Source organism: Tenrec ecaudatus, chromosome 2, assembly GCF_050624435.1.
Source record: "Tenrec ecaudatus isolate mTenEca1 chromosome 2, mTenEca1.hap1, whole genome shotgun sequence".
In the NCBI taxonomy this organism is placed as follows: Eukaryota; Metazoa; Chordata; class Mammalia; order Afrosoricida; family Tenrecidae; genus Tenrec; species Tenrec ecaudatus.
This window is the reverse complement of record NC_134531.1, coordinates 52,810,475-52,829,666: the sequence shown is the minus strand read 5'-3', so window position 1 is coordinate 52,829,666 and position 19,192 is coordinate 52,810,475. Positions and strand designations below refer to the sequence as shown.

At 42.8% G+C, this 19,192-nt stretch overlaps 1 protein-coding gene across 1 annotated transcript in view; it reads right to left on the bottom strand.

Annotated features, from left to right (window-relative positions):
- Positions 1-420: 420 nt before the first annotated feature.
- The window catches only part of MAP3K1 (mitogen-activated protein kinase kinase kinase 1), an 82,275-nt gene continuing 63,503 nt past the window's right edge, over positions 421-19,192 (bottom strand). The window contains exons 11-20 of the mRNA XM_075541048.1: positions 15,549-15,670; positions 13,588-13,679; positions 13,165-13,354; positions 11,733-13,014; positions 11,061-11,213; positions 10,265-10,427; positions 7,824-7,955; positions 6,880-7,022; positions 6,112-6,243; positions 421-3,049 (exon numbers count right to left, since the gene is read on the bottom strand). Of these exons, the coding sequence (XP_075397163.1) occupies positions 2,900-3,049; positions 6,112-6,243; positions 6,880-7,022; positions 7,824-7,955; positions 10,265-10,427; positions 11,061-11,213; positions 11,733-13,014; positions 13,165-13,354; positions 13,588-13,679; positions 15,549-15,670 (2,559 nt within the window). The 3' untranslated portion in view covers positions 421-2,899. The remainder of the gene's footprint in view (positions 3,050-6,111; positions 6,244-6,879; positions 7,023-7,823; positions 7,956-10,264; positions 10,428-11,060; positions 11,214-11,732; positions 13,015-13,164; positions 13,355-13,587; positions 13,680-15,548; positions 15,671-19,192) is intronic.

Below are 19,192 nucleotides of genomic sequence, written 5' to 3'. Positions count from 1 at the left end.
CATCAGCTTTCTTCACATTTGCTTATGCACCCCCAAGCCATGATATCTTCAGTTGCCTCATATGCATATGAAAGTTGGACAGAAGAATCAATGCATCTGAATTCTGGTGTTTGCAAATAATAGTGTTATTCTTGCCCAAGATGCAGCTATTGGATTGAAACATGAAGCAGCAGCAGACACACTGACTTACACTCACTCACACAGAGGACTGTCTCTGAAAATATTACCTGTAATCTTAAAAAATATTAGGGCTAAGAAGGTCAAGGAAGGACTGGGGAACAGTTCTGGATTGAACAGGAATCATGAATGATGACAACCAAGATGCAAGTTTGAAATGCTTTCAAAATAAGTAAGATAACAAATCACCTTTGTTCAAAAACTTTTATTTACTATAAAGACAAAACACCAAAATAGGTACAAATACTATAAAATTGGTTCAATTGGGGTAAAAATTTTAATTAAAATATCTTGATATATTTAAAATAACAAAGGATACATTTAAGCCAAATTTTCTTAACCCAGAGATTTTTTTTTTTTTTACACATTTGCTTACACAGTAAGGTGCTAATAGAAGTTAGCCCTTAAGCCCTGGAAGTCTTAGGAATCATAGTCACACAGGAAATATAATTTCATTGTGAAAGTGAACTTTGGTAGAAGAAAAATCTATAGGACACCTGAGGTAGTAGAAATTGGAATAAACAGCAGTAGACGTTATTTACAACTTGAGTACCAAATAACATTAAGAACACAAAAAAATAATTACACAATACAATTTTCAGTCCAGCTTTGATCCAAAGAAAATAAGAATATTACATCACATTTGCATTAAAAAAAAGACCAACAAAAAACAAAACAAAACACCACAATTACCAGCAAGCTGAGGGAACTGCAAACTCAAACCCAATGGACTGTGGCATCCAGAGGCAGTTTGAGTTTGAAATGTGGTGGGCACGGTGACCGAGAGTAACACTGATGAGCTGAGGTTCCTCAGTTTATACAGTTACGTTTCTGTCAGACACAGCACTATGCTGACAAATGATCTTCCAGTACACAAAATGGCAAGAGTGCATCCTTTAAAGCTTGCACATGAGAGTTGGAAACAATCTTATTAGAACTGTGAAAATTCTAAGTAGTCAAAAAAAAAGAGGAAACCACAGAAGAGAAGGACAATGTGTTCTCAAGTACAATACCGTAAGAGCTACCAAACTTCACATTTCGGTACTATTTTTCTTTTTTAACTCTTCAAATATTGCCAATCTTTCAAAACAAAGGAATGTAAAATTTCACTACATTCACATAAGAAAAATGAAACAAAACAAAAAAAGGCCTGCCATTAAAATATGATAGCACTATATCCCTGTAAACTTATCTTGTTAACTTATTTTATTTCCAATTTGTTGTACATTTTAAATGCACTCTGTATAGCTTATGTAGTTTATCCTGAGTCTTTGAGAATAACCAATTCTATTTCACTCTGCAACAATTCAACTGGCTTCTGAAGAGTTAAAACTTAACATCTTAAAAGTTGTATTAAATACTTAATCAGTACTTGATTTAAAAGACACACACATACACACGCGCGTGCGCGCAAAGAATAAAAAGAGCTGCCATTTTCCTTCAGGATTCCATGCATCTGAAGTCAACTCTAGACTAAAACCATTAGATAATTGTGCAAATCCAAGGAAGTAGTGTGTAAAATGAAATTTAAATTCATTTATTTTTCTGAACAACTTGTCTAAGCTCAAAAGAATTTTTTTGATTAAAAACACTATTCCCTCCTTGGTAGGTGAATGATTTTGTTAATTTCATCTTATCGATCAGCCAGGTGTACTGCAGAGGCAATGCTTGGCGGAAGGAAAACAGCAGGTTACACGGTGCCATCAGCAGTGATGGTGAAGAGTAAGAGTGAACTGTTACAGAGTAAGACCTACACCTGTCGCCTGAGAGTGGGACATGTCCTACAGTTTGACAAAGCAACGAACACATCTCAAAAGCTCAAATAAATCTAGCTGAATCTTGATTGCAAGCTGCATCACAGAAAAGAGCTGCTTTCACTGCATTTACATTTAACCTGCCCAGTAAGGGCAGTGGCTGACTCAATGAAGGTAGTATTTAATTGTGTTCCAATTTAAAAAACAAAACAAAATTAAATCATCTGTAAAAATAGCTCTTGCAACAGCAAGATATTTAATGAACCTCTAATTCCAAGGTAGTTCTATTATTTTTTTTCTGGTTTGAAAAGATCACCTTTCCCTGAATGTTAAACAAAAATGACGGTGTGATGAAAATACAGAGCCATAATTTCTAAAAACAAAATGAATGGGCCAACAGTAAGATGCACAATGAACCACAACTGCAGAGACATTTTTAAAAAATAAAAAAGGTCAATGGCGGGTCATAAAAAAGTGATCAACTTTTAAAAACACATGTCTTTACTGCTACACATGACATACTCTGACCTAAAAGAGGCAGATATCAATTTTTTAACCAGTGACAAAAAAATTGCAGAACCCCCTGCTCCTGATATGAAATTGGACAGTAACTGAAACAGTAATACAGATCCTGAGCCCCTCAGCCACTAATATTGCTGAAAAAGTGCTCCCAAAGAAGAAAAAGTGATGCTTCTGTTACTTAGTCATGCAAACGTCACTGCTCTCCTAGGGCCAGTTCTCGGAAAGGCACGGTTTACAGTTTCTGCACAGGTTGTGGACTTTGCATACTGAGCTTAGGTACAGATCATGATTTGTCAATCACATACTTAGGTAAGGGCTCCCCACTGGCCTCGCTCGTAGCTGTTCAGCGGTACGAAGGCCATCCGATTATCACTGTGGTCCCCCACAACAGTTTTCATTCTCCGGTTGAGCATCCTGTCTCCGTTACAGTTTATTTGGACGATTGGCTACCACGTAGTTCGGAAGACTGGATGCTTCAGCAGCTCTCTCGATGGAGGTCTGTCCTGAGGTTGAAGTTCTAAACAACGAAGAGCCACGTCTCGCAAGCCAGGGGACAGATGTGAAGGGATCGATGGAGCAGTAGTTGCACTAGCAATCTGTAAGAGACAGAGAAGAGAGGGCTGTAAGTTTTCCACAGTTGGGACTCTCGGTATTTTGAAGTACACATGCGTGTATTTCATAGCTTTTACCTCTGTCAAAGGGCTTTAAAGAGTTCATGGAAAAATTTCATTATCTTTTCATTTCTCTCCCCCCTTTCCCTTTTTTGGAATTAAAGCAGAAGCAGAATATTCAGTAACCAGAGTGTCTATGGGAAAACTCATCACTGTATGAGAGATTCCTTTTTATCAAACACGCCCATAGCTGCGTCTACAATTTTCTTTATTGTCTCAAATAAAGACAGCTCAGTACATCAAAATGATCAGTCAGGGAAGTGTTTACTCAAATGAATTCTGCTTTTTGGGCTCTGGGCTTGTTCTCTTAGCTTCACAGCGTGCTTTCTATCTTCCTAGTTTACAGTGCTACTCAGAGTAAAGCCCGATGAGCCAGCCAATTTAACAGACCAGGGAAACAGCTGCACTGGGGATTTTTCTTCTTGTTGGATAAATACTCATTCTTAGCATCAAACACTAGGAAAACTGATTTTGCAAATAAGTGAAGAATAAATCTAAATTTCCACCCACCTGTACATCTTCCTAATGTCAAGGTAAGTTCTCTATTCCCTTTATCCCAGTAATTTTCTAAAAGGTTTGGGTTAAAATAGTGAAAACAGGAATATATATTAAAAAAAAACCCCACCATGATCCTATACCAAGATACACTCAGCTGATTCCTACACAGCCACACACAAAGAAAAACTACAAAACAAAAAGTGAAACCCTCCGGGGGTGGTGGTGTGGTGTGGTGTGGTGTGGTGTGGTGTGTGTGTGTGTGTGTGTGTGTGTGTGTGTGTGTGTGTGTAGACGACCCACACAGCCTGGTTCTAAGTTAATTCTGATACAAGCTGATTACATCTGTTCTTTGGTGCGGTTTAGTTTTCATCATCATTGCCTCTTACTGCTAGTGTCTTTGTAAGTCTGAGTTTTGTCTTCCGAGGCTGGACACATTGCATGTGAGAACAGTGCCAGTCAGCGATGGGCCGCAGTGGCGTGCGCAGCATAGGTCACGAGCAAGCTGTGGCCCCGAGAAGGAAGGGAGAACAATGTAACCTGAGTATGTTGTAAACAGGAAACAACGTGGAGCCTGCATTAGATTTTCTTCATAAATGTTCACAAAATCCACGTGCTAAGCCAGTACTAATGCCTTTACACTACTTTACCGTCTGCATAGCTTCCATTGGGGGCTCTTTTATCCACTATTCTATCAGTGGATACCAGGTAGTTCAGGTCTTTGGCTATCCTTGAACTTGGCAAAATCATATTGATAAATCTAGAAATTCCTAAAAATTAGCACAGCTATATCAAAGAATAAGCATGAGGTGTTGATGGGATCAGGTATCAGACCTCAAAGACCCAGACCAAAAAATCCTGTTGATGAGAATGAGAGGGAGGGTGGCGTGGAGACCCAAAGCCCATCTGTAGACCACTGGACATCCCCTCACAGAAGGGTCACCAGGAAGAGGCGAGCCAGTCGGGACAGCACAGCACCGATGACACATACAACTTTCCTCTAGTTCTTTAACGCTTCCTCACCCCACTATCATGATCTCCAATTCTACCTTATAAAACTGGCTGGACCAGAGCCTGTACATGGGTACAGATAAAAGCTGGAAACACGGGGAATCCAGGACAGATAACCCCCTCAGGACCAATAATGAGAGTACCGATATCAGGAAGGTAAGAAGAAGGAGGGGGAACAAAGGGGAACTAATCCCAATGATCTACATCTAACCCCCTCTGTGGGGGACGGGCAACAGAAAAGGGGGTGAAGGGCGACAGTGGTTGGTGTAACACATGCAGGAGGGGGAAATGAGCTGAGCCCAAGGACTCAAGTAGAAAGAAAATGTTTTCAGAATGAGGATGACAACATATGTACAAATGTGCCTGACACACAATTGGTGGATGGGTGGGTTGCGCTAAGAGCTAGACGCGCCCCCAATAAAATGATTTTTTAAAATAAGCACATTTTACATTTTGGCAGATGATGCCAGAGTTTCCTCTTAAAGACAATTTACTACCAATAGTAGGTGTTTCAAAAAAGCTAGCTTTCTATCCACTTGTGGTTTCACCACAATTGAAAAGCACAGCAAACTTTCAAATGGATTCTATTCAGAAGTTACCTACTGAGCAACTTCGGTACAAGACTGCGCAAGGAGCAGCAGTGCAGGAGTCGCGAAAGGCAGCTGGAAGGAACACAGGGACCCAGGGCCACGAGGCCAGCACACAGGGCGCGCTGGGGGGCGGGGCGGCTGCGAGCAAAGTCAGCCTGCAGGAAGAGGCTGCTGTGGGCTCAAGGAGGTGCAGAGTGGGAACTACACAGAAACAGGGCCGGGAGCATGGCAGCCTGGAGGGACAGTGGTCTGGTCAGAGGCGGCTGAGGACGGCGGTCAGACATCGGATGGAAGAGGCTACAGCAGGAGGGAGAGCATGGGGTCTCCATCAGAGCACCAGCACTGACCCAGTGGCCAGATCTGGGACTCTGAGCGAAGCTCACGGGCGATTTTGTTTACTCCCCTCCTAATCCATGAAGCAGTGCCATTATTTGACCAGTGAGAACACAGAGCACAGATAATCATTTTGGTACAGACATGTGGCCAGTAAGGATGGAGGCAGGATTTGAACCTAGCAGATTCGACTCCAGCACCCATGCTGGAGCCACATGTCCGACTCAAAGGTAGAATAGACAGCTCCTGGAAGTGGTGTGGGCGTGGATTCTTGAAATAAAGAAAAGGGTAACTCGGAGTTTAAAAAGCCCATGTTTGTATTATCTACATGAAGGACTTCAGATTTTAAGTTTTTAATAGAAAGTGAAGTAGAAAACTCTGACGTTCAAAAAGACAGATACGAAAGTGCTATTGCTATTATGCTGCACGCCACCAAGGTTCACCGCACCATATAAATTCCCGGAGAGGTCAACAGATAGGATTTCAAGGAACACAACCTTCTCACGATGTGGAGAGTGAAAAGGGAAACTGGGAGAGGCATCTTTATCTCACCAGTACCTTAAATATCAGAGCAAGATGATTGGAGTGTTTCTCGGCATTCCAAGGGGGTTTGGCACAAGCCATTTCGATGACGGCACAGCCAACACTCCACACGTCACAACTCCGTCCATACTGCTGGCCTCTTAGAACCTGAAAGAAGGCAGACGGTGAAAGCCCTGTGGGAGGACGGATTCCAGGAGTTTAACTCAGGCCACGAGTGACAGACAGCTATGCCCCTGCCTCCGCAATCACACGGGCCACCTGCTGCTGCTTGAGCTTGCCAACAACTCTGTTTACGTGACAGAGAGACCCCGGAGGATTGTGCGATTTTGAAGAGTCAGTCACGTCACTGAGTCGCAAAGCAGCACAGCTGCTCTTGGTGAACTAAAGGGAAAGGTGGCCACAACGATCACTGGGTAGGAACAGGAGGCTCAGAGCGGCATTCCCTGCTGATGGGAGCTGCTTCTGTGTGCACCTCTCTCTTTGGACAAAGATAACCTTCTAATTAAAAACAACACAGGGACCCCACAGGACAGAGTGGATCTGTCCCACCACCGGGCGCCCAAGGCTGTGAATCTTTCCCAGAAGCAGAGAGCTACACCCTCCTCCTGTGAGCCAGCGGATGGACATGAACTACTGCTCTTGTACTCAGCAGCCCGGCATTTAACCCCAGGCTGCTTTCTGACGTATACGCATGTAATAGATAGCAATGCAAAAAAAGGGTATGATTCTGTCATGCAGAACTCCAAAAACATTTTGTCCTATCACAGTCAAAGCTGCTCTTACCTCAGGTGCCATAAATGCAATTGTCCCCAGTAACTGTCCCTGAAACTCTCCGGCACCAGTTCCTTTTGACGCCAACCTGGCTGCAGCTCCAAAATCTGCAATTCTAAGCCTCTGACCTGTGCTGTCGATTAGCAAGTTAGCACCTGTCAACAAAACAGCAGATGATGTTGCCTGTGAACAACCATTCTGACAGACTCCCACTCGGGGAAATACTCCAAAGCAAGTGAGACCGTGGAAGAAAGAAGCGTGCGGCTTGTCAGGTCCAGACAAAGGAAGTGTCTATTTCACTCCACTCCCTTCCTGCTAAAGGAACAAGGTCCTTACAGTACAAACAGTACCGAAAATCTCAGAGGGAAACTCTGAACAATGCATTAAGTACCAAGGCATAAGCGAAACTTCAAGATTCATTCCCAATGTAATTTCTTTCCCAAGTCTGAATTTGGTCATCGTTTGTGTTTTACGATAAAGTTCTGTGGAAACGTACTCACATAGGCCCGTTCAAACTATGTATATGCAATTTATAATTATAGCCAGGTTAAGGAATAACTTTCTAAAATTAATTGAATGCAGCACATCAAACCTGAGCTAATGAGATTTATGACAGGAAACTAAAATCGTTCTTGATAAAAGTGGAAATTGCGTAAGATTATTAAAATGTTTTCCCTGTATTTTTCAGGGATATCTCAATTTATTCAAAGTAAAACTGGCAGTGGGAACTTTCTTGGTGGCACGAGGCATAAGGATCGAGAAACCGGGCTTGAAAAATGACTTTGTGTCAACTCGCAGGCCCGGTCGCTTGGGGATTCAAGACCCTTCTCCTCTCGTCCTTAAGCTAGCCAGGAGAGCCAGTCCCACCGCTCATCTCCAGCTGGAGACTGCCAGCAAAGATCCCACACCGCACCCCTTTTCTTCTTGCCATAGGTTGCAATGGGAAGACACCCTACCTTTGACATCTCTGTGAATGATCTGGTTTTCATGGAGATACGAAAGGCCACGAAGTAACTGTTCAGTGTAATTAATAACCACCGATTCCTTGAAGGCTCCATATTTACTCAGCAAATGAGCCACAGACCCGCCTACAGGACAGAGCAGAAAAAGACATCATTAAAATAAACTTAAGCCACAAGTAAGAGTTTGTCACATTTTGGCTCGTTAGGTCTACATTGCGTGGAAGATCGCATTCACTTTTGAAATGTTAGAACTATATTCTACTTCAAAAGTAAATTAGATTCTGGAAACACAGGGAATCCAGGGCGGATGATCCCTTCAGGACCAGTGGTGTGAGTGGCAATACTGGGAGCATAGAGGGAGGGTGGGTTGGAAAGGGGAAAACTGATTACAAGGATCTACATGTGACCTCCTCCCTAGGGGATGGACAGTGGAAAAGTGGGTGAAGGGAGATGTCGGACAGGGCAAGATATGACAAAATAATAATCTATAAATTATTACGGGCTCATGAGGGAAGGGGGAGCAGGGAGGGAGGGGAAAACTGATGACCTGATGCCAGGGGCTTAAGTGGTGAGCAAATGGTTTGAAAACGATGAGGGCAATGAATGAACGAATATGCTTTACACAATTAATGTATGTATGGATTGTGATAAGAGTTGTATGAGCTCATGAGGGAGGGGGGAGCGGGGAGGGAGGGGAAAAAAAAAAGAGGACCTGATACAGAGGGCTTAAGTGGAGAGCAAATGCTTTGAGAGTGATTAGGGAAAAGAATGTAGGGATGTGCTTTATACAATTGATGTATGTATATGCATGGATTGTGATAAGAGTTGTATGAGCCCCTAATAAAATGTTTTAAAAAAAAGTGCCAAGTTAAAAAAAAACCACACACACAACAAAACAAACTCACTTGGATCACACACACACACATAAAAGTAATTTAGATGAATTAGTTTTAAATTAAAAACAAACACATCTCGATATCATCTCCAAAACACAGAAACTGGGCAACATTTTCACAAAATCCTCAGAGACATGCTTTTCTAGAACTCTATGACTCCAGAAAGCCTTAAAAATGATCAATTCTGATCAACATATAACCCCTTTCCAGGGGGACGAACAACAGAAAAGTGGGTGCAGGGAGACAGCCGTCGGGGTAACACATGAAAGAAAAATTATCCAGGGTTCATGAATGAGGGAAGTTTGGCGTTGGTTGGGGTGGGGGGGAAGCTGATACCACGGGCTCAAGTAGAAAGAAATGGTTTGAAAATGATGATAGTAACATATGTACAAATGTGCTTGACACAATGGATGTATGGATTGTGATAAGAGCTGTATGAGTCCCCAATAAAGTGATTAAAAAAAAACCCCAAAGATCAATTATATATGGAATTCTTTTTGAAATGTGTCATTCACCTGACTTTTCAACCAAAGTACACACATGCGTGAGGACTGCAGTCTACAGTGCCAGTGCGTGTGACCGAGCCGAAGCCAAGCGCCTGGGGAGGGAGCCAGACGACTTGATAGTACGCTCTGGGAGTGACTGGATGCCTGCTGGCTCCTGTTGGGATCCAAGTCCCACCCTCAACAGCCTCAGCTGAAATGGGTGTAACACTGAGCCTGGCCACCCCCATGTCCGTATGGGAACCGGCATCAGGTAACATAGTGAGCAGCTGCTGGGTTCGCAGAAATGCATTCTCTAAACACGCACAAGTCATGACGGTAAAGCAAGGACTTAACTTTTTCACCACATGCCAATCATTCATTCACTGGGTTCCAGGATACAAACAGAAACCCAACCATGATTTTGCCCTGTGCTTTACTGCTAGTTTACTTGTAATGCTTCTCCGGCTTATACTTCAATAATTTTATTTTAAAATAATTTTATTTTTATACTGCCTCATTAAAAAAATGCAACAAATCTGATTACTGATAACCCCCTGGAAGTACAGGTCTTACACATGGACTCTGCTGACTTACTCACCAGGAGCTATCACTATGGACAGAGCAAGCTGCCGCCAGGGCTTCCACAGCTGGAATCTTCGGGAGCACACTGCTACATTTTTCCCCAGCAGAGGCAGGTGGGTTCAAGCTGCCAATCATTTGCTTAACTGCTGTACCACCAGGGCTCCTGGGTGTATGCATGGGCTTGAAACAGTAATTATCCCCATGCAACAATGCTATACAGTCACTTTAAAAGAACCACTGGGGGTGGGGGGTTTGGATTGAAAGGTAGATGGTTTTATAGTTAAATGAAGGACAAAGCATATGTATGGCACCTTAAAGTTCTTATTAGCATGTTGGGGCCACGTGCCTTTAGAAGCCTCTAGTGTTTGATAAAAACAAAATAAGTGTTAATTAAACAGTTCTTCTAAATTGAGTATCAAACAAAAAATTAAATCCATAAAACTATTATTTATAATTTATCACATGGACACACCTGCCATCCATTCGATGAAGAGATTGTAATTGCTCTTCTCACACGTGGCGCCCAACATCCTGATGATGTTGGGGTGATTCAGATGACTCATCATCCTAATCTCTTCTCTCAATGCTTCCACCACCTCCTCTTGCTCAGATGATGTGTTTCTGACATAGGTCACCTGTTTTGAACATATATGTTTACAGAAATGTTTTGAATTTTGTTGAGTTCCTACTTACAATTTTCATTATCAGGTCTAAGCTGGACAAAATCTAAATCAGCCTGTACATGAATTAGCAGACAGTGTTTATGCTCATGGCTGAAGGGTCGGTACCTCATAAGTCAAGTTATCAGGCTCTTTTGATTAGGAACTAGGTTAGGAAGCCGTGACACGCCAGAAAAATGACCAAAAATCCTGAGACAGAGCCAATATTCCAACTGTCTGCAGAGGAGTACAAAATAAGAAAAGCCTAACTATAGAAAAACAACCATGATTTGAAAATGGAAGCCTTATCATTCTCATACTTGTGCTCAGTATAAAAAAGAACTACAGAAATCCCCATATGGAAGCCCACCTCTAATTAAAAAGAGAACTCCACGCTTCACAGGCCCATCTTACAATAATCATGCTTTCACTTTTAATAACAGGACAACTCAAGGTGACGTGGGATCACCGTTAATTCTTATGTCAAAGTTCAGATTTCTTAGCATTTACAGAATTGCAGTATATAGAAAGCGTCTTACTTGCTCATGTCTCATTTTATAATTCTAAGCATTTCACCTCATTTCACCTATATGCAGCCTAAATGGTTACCTGTTTGACAGCCATTAAAGTTCCAGTTCCCACATCTTGAGCCTGGTAACAAGAAGAAAATGCTCCCAGGCCTATCTGCTGGCCTTTTAGCCACTCCGTGTCTTCTCTATACGGCTGTTTCGCTTTGGTATGTCCTGGCAGCGTCTCTGGTGTCTGCATGTTAGAAGGAAGCAATATTTTTACTGGCGAAAAGTAACTTCAGTCTAGTTTCCCAAACCACTGCCAAACTTGTCCTCTGAATAGACAGTGTTGGTGACCAATGCCCAAGGCAGATGTGATCACCATTACACAATCCAACATGTCTTCACAATTCCCAAGGAGAATTTCTACTCAGTGACACAAAGCACACTCACTGCCCGCAGCTTGATTCCGACTCACAGCGTAGAGCTGCTCCTTAAAGTTTCCCGGATGGTACAAGCTGATGGGAACAGACCACCTTATCTGTGTACGGGGCAGCAGCAGCTGGGGGGTCTGAATCGCCAATCTTGTGGTTACAGTCCAACACCTGACCCAATGCCTAACGATGCCACCAGGCATCTTTTATACAATTAGTAATTCACCGTGCAAACAAAGCCTGTTTGCAACCGAGAATTCGTGTGCAAAGTAGCATTTTCTGAATCAGATTTAGCATGGTCCACGACAACTCTGTAATCGTTTAGACTCTATACTTACGTCTGGCTGAATGATGATAACATCCTCTCCATTTTCAATCTGCAGTTGAGGAACTATGGGGAGGGCGTCCTGAGATGCTGACATTGCCATGGCGATTGCTAAAGCTTCTTCTTCTTCAGCCTCCATCTTTTCTTTGCACTTCTGATTATGACTTACATCATCTTTGTACGTATCATCATTTTCAGCCTTTTCAGGCGACAGGACAGCCACTTCAGATTTGAAAGTTACCGTGGTGTCATTTGAAGGCAAGGATGCTTCCAGAAGGTCCTCCATGCTGGAGTTCAGCTCGGTATTGACATCTAGTCTGCATTTCTCCTCGACCGGAGTGAAGACCGTCTCATCACTGGGTATAACAGCATTGCTACCGCTGCTACTGCCCAAGCTGTCACCACATTTCTGAGTAGAAACGCTCAGATCAAGCGTCATGCTATTCTTGGAAGCATCTCCCTGTTGAGCTGTACTGCCTGGGGTGGGGCGGGATGGCTTTGGCCTGTGTATATCACTGGAGGGCACGGGTCTTGACTGAGTGAAGATCGGGGAGAGTTTGTCTGGGTCTTTGTTTTCGGAGCAGTTTCTCTGGAACTGCAGAGAAAACTTGCGCCGGGTTTGCGGCGACGCAGAAGGTATTTTACAGGGAGCGAATCCCTGAGGTCTATGCGGAGAGCCATCTGGTACAGAGCCAGCTGGTACAGAGGGGGCAGATGAAGAAGGGGTGGACAGGGATGGAAACATTAGCTGGGAATGGAGAGACAAGGGAGATGAGTTCAAACACTGACTGTGGGGCCTGCCTTTCGTTTGAACCAGTGGCTTCGGTTGCTCGGGTGTTGCTGAACTGGGCAGTCCCACTGACACGCCGGCCAGTCTCTCAGAAATGTCCTCGGAACTGGCGCTCAACTTGGTAGCACACAGTCCCTTTCCAGTTTTCTCTACGTGGACTGTGCGCTCAAGGGGACCGTTCTCTGGGGGTTCTGGGAGGCTGGCAGAGACAGATGCTTGCAAAGAGCAGTCATGGCGACCCTCCGAAGTCTCTTCTATGCCGGGCTGGATGGCTTCAGCAATCTCCACCTCGTCGGCAATGGCCAGGAGACGGCGGCGCATCCTGGCGAAGTGCGCGCAGCCGGAACCGCTCACCATGTCTAAGAGCTTTGAAAACACCCGGGGAACTGCAGTAACCATTCTCGCAGAACTCAAAAATATCCTTCGGGAGAGTTTACCAACCATTGAGTGAGAATTATCAATGGACTGCAGAGCAAAGGTTAGGAGGGACAGCAGCTTCTTATACCTGCAAGAAAAAAGAAACCACAGTCAAGGACTACGTAAGTTCAAATGACTGTAAAGCATTTGGAAATAATACAGAACCACCAAAATGGAAATAAGAAGGGGGTTAGAGGTAGGTAAAGACAAGCAATAAAATGTTCAGAAGAAAAGTTACCTGATTTCAACAGGCTCAGCTTGTGAAACATCAGTACTGACAATATGAGGGTAAAATTCAGCAGGAAATTCCAATAACAGCCTATCTACAAGACAAAGGCGGCCCAGGAGGTCTTGCCAATTATTTGACTCAGTCTGGTTTCCAAGAATACAACTTAAGACATAATCAACACCGCCAATACCAAGGGATCCTGCAAAAAGGGAAGTACAAGTCATTAAAAATGACATTAAAATCTAAACTTAAGATGTGACTAAGCAAAAATAATCTGTATTGATTTTGAGTTTCTGTCTCAGAATAATTCACATTTGCAACATTAAATGATTTGAGTCAACTTATAAAATTATTTAAAAATTCTGTCAATTAAAAGATAAGCAGGTCAAACACTAAAACATGCTAGATTCATTTTAGGTAAAAAGCCATTACCAGATTTGAGTATTTCTCTACCAACTGCCAGTTCTCCTGCTTGGCCTTTGCATAATTCCAGCAGTGTTGATATGGACAGCTGACTGGTGCGGCTGAAAATGAGGGGAAACAAAACATTAATTCCGCATCCAGGACAGAATACACAGCAGCTGGAGGGTAGGAATGGGATGACCTTGTGATAGGATCAGGTTCAATCTTTTCAGGACAGTTTCCTTTCCTACCACGAAAATCACATTAATATGCCACTCATTATATTAATACATTAGGTCTTATTTGAAAAAGTTTAACTTACTGATTCTTTGACAGCAAGTATTGATTAAAATATCAAACCAGATGAAAAAAAAAAGCTTATTTTCCTCCCTCTCTCCATACATAGCATGTAGAAAAGAATCAAATTCAGATATTTTGCTTTCTGAATTTCACCAACAATCTCTTATATTAGAACCTTTCCATTCAAAACCCTTCCACTCTTCTATACAGCCAGAGTGAGTTCCAAATATCATAAGCTCTTAAGAGTATTTCTTACTTGTTCAGTTACTCAAGTGACCAGGTAAACAACTAAACTACTTCAGGGTTTCACAGAAAAGTACATTCTCTAACAATGAAAAATGGCGTGACTTTTCCTCCTATGCATTCTGCTAAGTTTTCCATGTGTGTTGTGATAATGATACCTCTAACAGGTCTAATCGGGTGTGGGGAGGAAGAGAGGCAGGGGCTGGAGAGGTCCGAATGGTGCAGTGGCAGAGGCCAGCCCTGAGGGGTTTGGCTCTTCTCACCAACCGAGAACTGCTGGGATGTAGACACACACATGCCCATCAACTGTTTGTTGGGGTTGTGCTTCTCCCCCCACCCCAATATGTGACGACAAGTATTTGCTTTGATTGGCCTTATAGTGGTTCCTAACCACAAAGCAAGCCAAACCCGCTGCCAGCGAGCGGATTCTGACTCAGAGCGAGCCTGTGAAGGGTTTCCAAGACTTTATATCTTTATGGGAGCAGTTACATCACCTTCCTCCCAAGGAGCAGCTGGTGGGTTTGAACTGCTGCCCTTGCAGTTCGCTGGCCGTGTCTAATTCAGAGCGCCACTAGAGCTCCTTTAGAGTTTTCAGTGAGTCTATATTTTTGTTTCATGTTTTGTGATCTGCCCCTCTACCCAATAAAAACGCCCACTTGTTTCCCCCCAATCCTGTAACGAATTTACTTTTGTCTTATTTTAGGTATTTCACATAAGCAGGATTATACAACATTAATCTTCCGCTTATTTTACTGACCATGCTTTCAGGTCATCCGTAGGTGCATCAAGCGTTTCTTTACGGTTGAACACTATTCCATTATATGTGCACACCACCCTTTGTTTACTCATTTATTGGTTGTTCCTACCTTTTGGCTGTTAATGATTATGCTTATAAATGAAATGTTTCCTAGATTTTGTTAGGGGAAAATGAGAGAACCACAGGTAGGCAAATAAAAGCATAGCAAAGTCACAAATCCCCCCACCCCTCAGTTAGTTACTGTTTTTGATCAGGTTTTAGGGAAATTTTGAATGTGAATAGGGCTTATTTTCCTTTCTGTGCAGATCCAGAAAATATAAGGTATACTAATAAACACAATGATTTATCTCCCTGATTTCTAGCTTGAGTGATCTCATGTTCTAAGTTACCACTCTTATCAACTGGCCCTCGGATAAAGAATATTACTTTAACACAGGAAGGGCTGGCTCGATCACAGTAGAGGAACAGCGTGCAGGTCTCTGAAGTTTGCTCTTGTGACTTTTACTTGTCATCGTTTCTTCTCTCTTACTCGTTAAGATTGTTTTTTTCAAAGAATCACTATTTGAAATGTCACATTAGAAAACAATACTCAGACACTCTCTCATTAAATACAGGTCACATTCAGCGTGAGGGTCCACGCTGGACACCTCTCAAACCAGATGGCTGGAAGCAGCTCAGCAGTAAGTCCTACCTGTTGGCATCTGCACACTTGACTAGAATGGTGTCTACAACGGGTCGGAGAAGTCTCTGGAGTTTGATTCTTTCTGCCAAACTGTGGCAAGGAGTATATACCAGCATGGCTCGTAACGTTTTCTGGTGAGAAAAAAAATCGACAGTTAGCTGTAACTACATTTAAAAAGCATGGGAGAATCTGAGCAACAAAAACAATAAGAACAGACTAAAGTCCATAGAATAAAACATGACATAAAAAGAAAACTGAACAAATAAATACAAGTTGGCTTCAAAAAGTTCATGGAAGAATGCCACTGACCCTTAATTCCAATTTTCTATAATTTTTGAAGTCCCTTAAAAAATGAATGGCATACAGTTATTTCCACCCCCAAATAGAATTCCAATTGATAAGTTATAGATGAAATTAAGAAAAATCTAAAATCATCTGGCACAGAAATTCAGTCATAACTGTTTGTGACAAGACAATCAGAAATGGATGCTGAAACCACTGGGAAAGTTTATGGTGACATTAGTTTCAAATTATCTCCCCACGAAACAGTCTTACAAGGGAAAATAAATGTTACAGTGAAAAAAAACCCCATTATTTTCCTTTTAATAATTTTATTAGGGGCTCATACAACTCATCACAATCCATACATACATAAATCATGTAAAGCACATTTGTACACTCATTGCCCTCATCATTCTCAAAACATTTGCTCTCCACTTAAGCCTCTGGCATCAGCTCATTTTCCCCTCCATCCCCATTCCCTCATGAACCCTTGATAATTTATACATTGTTATTTTGTCATATCTTCCACTGTCCGACGTCTCCCTTCACTCACTTTCCTGTTGTCCATCCCCCAGGGGGGAGGTTATATGTAGATCCTTGTAATTGGTTCCCCTTTTACAACCCACTATCCCGGTATCGCCACTCTTACCACTGGTCCTGAAGGGATCATCCGCTCTGGATTCCCTGTGTTTCCAGGTCCTATCTGTACCAGTGTCCATTCTTTGGTCTAGCCAGATTTATAAGGTAGAACTGGGATCATGATATTGGGGTTGGGGGTGGGGGGGGAGGGAGGAAGCATTTAGGAGCTAGAGGAAAGTCTCATCGTTGCTACACTGCACCCTGACCGGCTCGTCTCCTCCGTGCAACCCCTCTGCAAGGGGATGTCCAGATGCATATAAATGGGCTTTGGGTCCCCACTCCGCATTCCGTCTCATTCACAATATGGTTTTTTGTTCTTTGTTGTCTGTTACCTCATCCCTTCATCATCTCGTGATCACACAGGCTGGTGTGCTTCTTCCATGTAGGCATTGTTGGTTCCGAGCTATATGGCCACTTGTTTACCTTCAAGCCTTTAAGACCCCAGACACTTTATCTTTTGATAGCCGGGCACCATCAGCTTTCTTCACCACATTTGTTTATGCACCCATTTGTCTTCAGTTATCGTATAAGGAAGGTGAGCACACAATATGATTTCTTGTTCTTTGATGCCTGATACCCGATCCCTTCGGCAATTTGTGATCACACATGCTGGTTGCTTTGTCCACGTGGGCTTTGTTGCTTCTGAGCTAGATGGCCGCTTATTTACCTTCAAGTCTTTTAAGACTCTAGATGCTCTATCTTTTGATAGCAGGGCTCCATTAGCTTTCTTCACCACAATTGCTTATGCACCCGCTTTGTCTTTAGCAGTTGTGAGCATCATGGAATGCCAGTTTAATAGAACAAAGTATTCTTGCATTGAGGGAGTACTTGAGTGGAGGACCAATGTCCATCTGCTACCTTAATACTAAACCTATAAATATATGCACATAAATCTATTTTCCCATCGTCATAAATTTATTTACATATGTATATGCCTTTATTTAGACCTTTATAAATGCCCTTTGCCTTCTAGCTCTTTCCTATATTTCCTTTTGTCCCACTATCATGATCAGCCTTCATTAGGGTTTCAGTAATTCCTCTCGGTTACATTACCCTTGATCATACCCTACCAGGCCTCCTACACCTTCCTCACCACTGACTTAGATCACTTGTTTCTTTGCCCTTGGGTTTGTTAACACTACTTCCTTTCCTCCCACCTCCTTTCTCATGTCCCTCTGGAACTGTCGGTCTCATTGTTTTCTCCTCCAGATTGCTCATCCAGCCTATCTTATTTAGACAGACCTGCAGAGACAGTACCATGCACAACAATAAGAGCAAAACCAAGCAACAAAACAACAAAAAGCCAATGACACACCAAAGCAAAAACACACAACACAACAACAAAAAAGAAAAGCTTGTTGTTAGTTTAAGGACTGTTTGTTGGCCTTTAGGAGTGTTTTCCAGTCTAGTCTGATGGGGTGCCAAGCGCTGGCCCCAAAGTCTATTTCTGGTATTTCTTGGGGACTTCGTTGCTCTGTTCCCCTTGTTGTTCTGTTGCACGCACTTAGCGTTTTGCTGTGGTGTGGTGGGATCAGATCAGGTGCAGTTCCCACACTGTGTCTCCAATGTTGTCTCCTGTAATGGCTATGTGTCAGTGAGGGAGGCTGTGTCTCATAGTGGGCCCGGCCATATGGTCCTCTCTGGATTGGCTGCTCTGAGCGGCAATATCGTCGTCAAGGCTTGGTGGACAACGGTGTGCTCCACTCTCTTCCCCTTCATCTGCTCCCATGTGCTCTGATCAGACATGTCCCTCTCCCTGAGCTGCAGCTTCAGTGCCATCTTCTGAAATAAATTTTCTGGGGGGAGAGGCAGGTGTCCACGTAGTTGGGATTGGGGGCCAGCCCCTCAAACCTCTCCACTGGTTCACTACTCCATGCCGGCATGTTGCATTCACATCTTGGTGCACCGGGAAAAAAACCCATTTTTAAGCAATGATCAGAACAAGATGGAGCAAGTCATCTCCTGTGTCTCCTGGTTCCCGGTCTGATGTACCGAGGAGGACACTACATCAATGTCGCGGTATTCCTTCCCAAATACACACATCCCAAGTTTAATCAGGAGGACGCAGCACAAAGACCCACACGGACGGCGATTCGATGACGCTGGCTAGTACTCTTCAAAAAATATCGTGTTAAAAAAATCCAGTTCATTAAAGACAAAAGACAGACTGAGGAACAATCCCCAATGGAAGACCAGGAGACATGGCAATTAAAAGTGATTAAGTTATTCTGGTTTATGCTTGATCAGAAAAGGCACATCAGAAGGACACAATGTAATCTATAAATTAGACTATTGTACCAGAGCAACACTAATTTCCTGCTACTTAGAGTAACTGTACTGTGGCCAAGTAAGATGTTAACATTCAGGGCTTTTGGGAAATAATGGCTACTGTACAGTCAATGGTCTTACGATCTGCCAGACAGTATGGAGGATTTTTACACTCTCTCATTTCAAACCCAATATTTAAATTATGTTATTAGGTGTGGAAAGTATAATAGGAAAAGTAGCTCTTGGAAGGTCACACTATTAGCAAACAGGAGCAGAATATCAATCAATGGCTCCACAATCTGGATCATACACCAACTGCCTGGACCGGTCGTAGTTTAACCAGCAGATGATTCATGGGTCCCTGCTCGGAAGATCAATGCTAAGGACATGGGTTTTAATGTTAAATCTATAATTATTGTACCACACTTCTCAAGAATATTCATTGGGCACAATTGTTAAAAAGA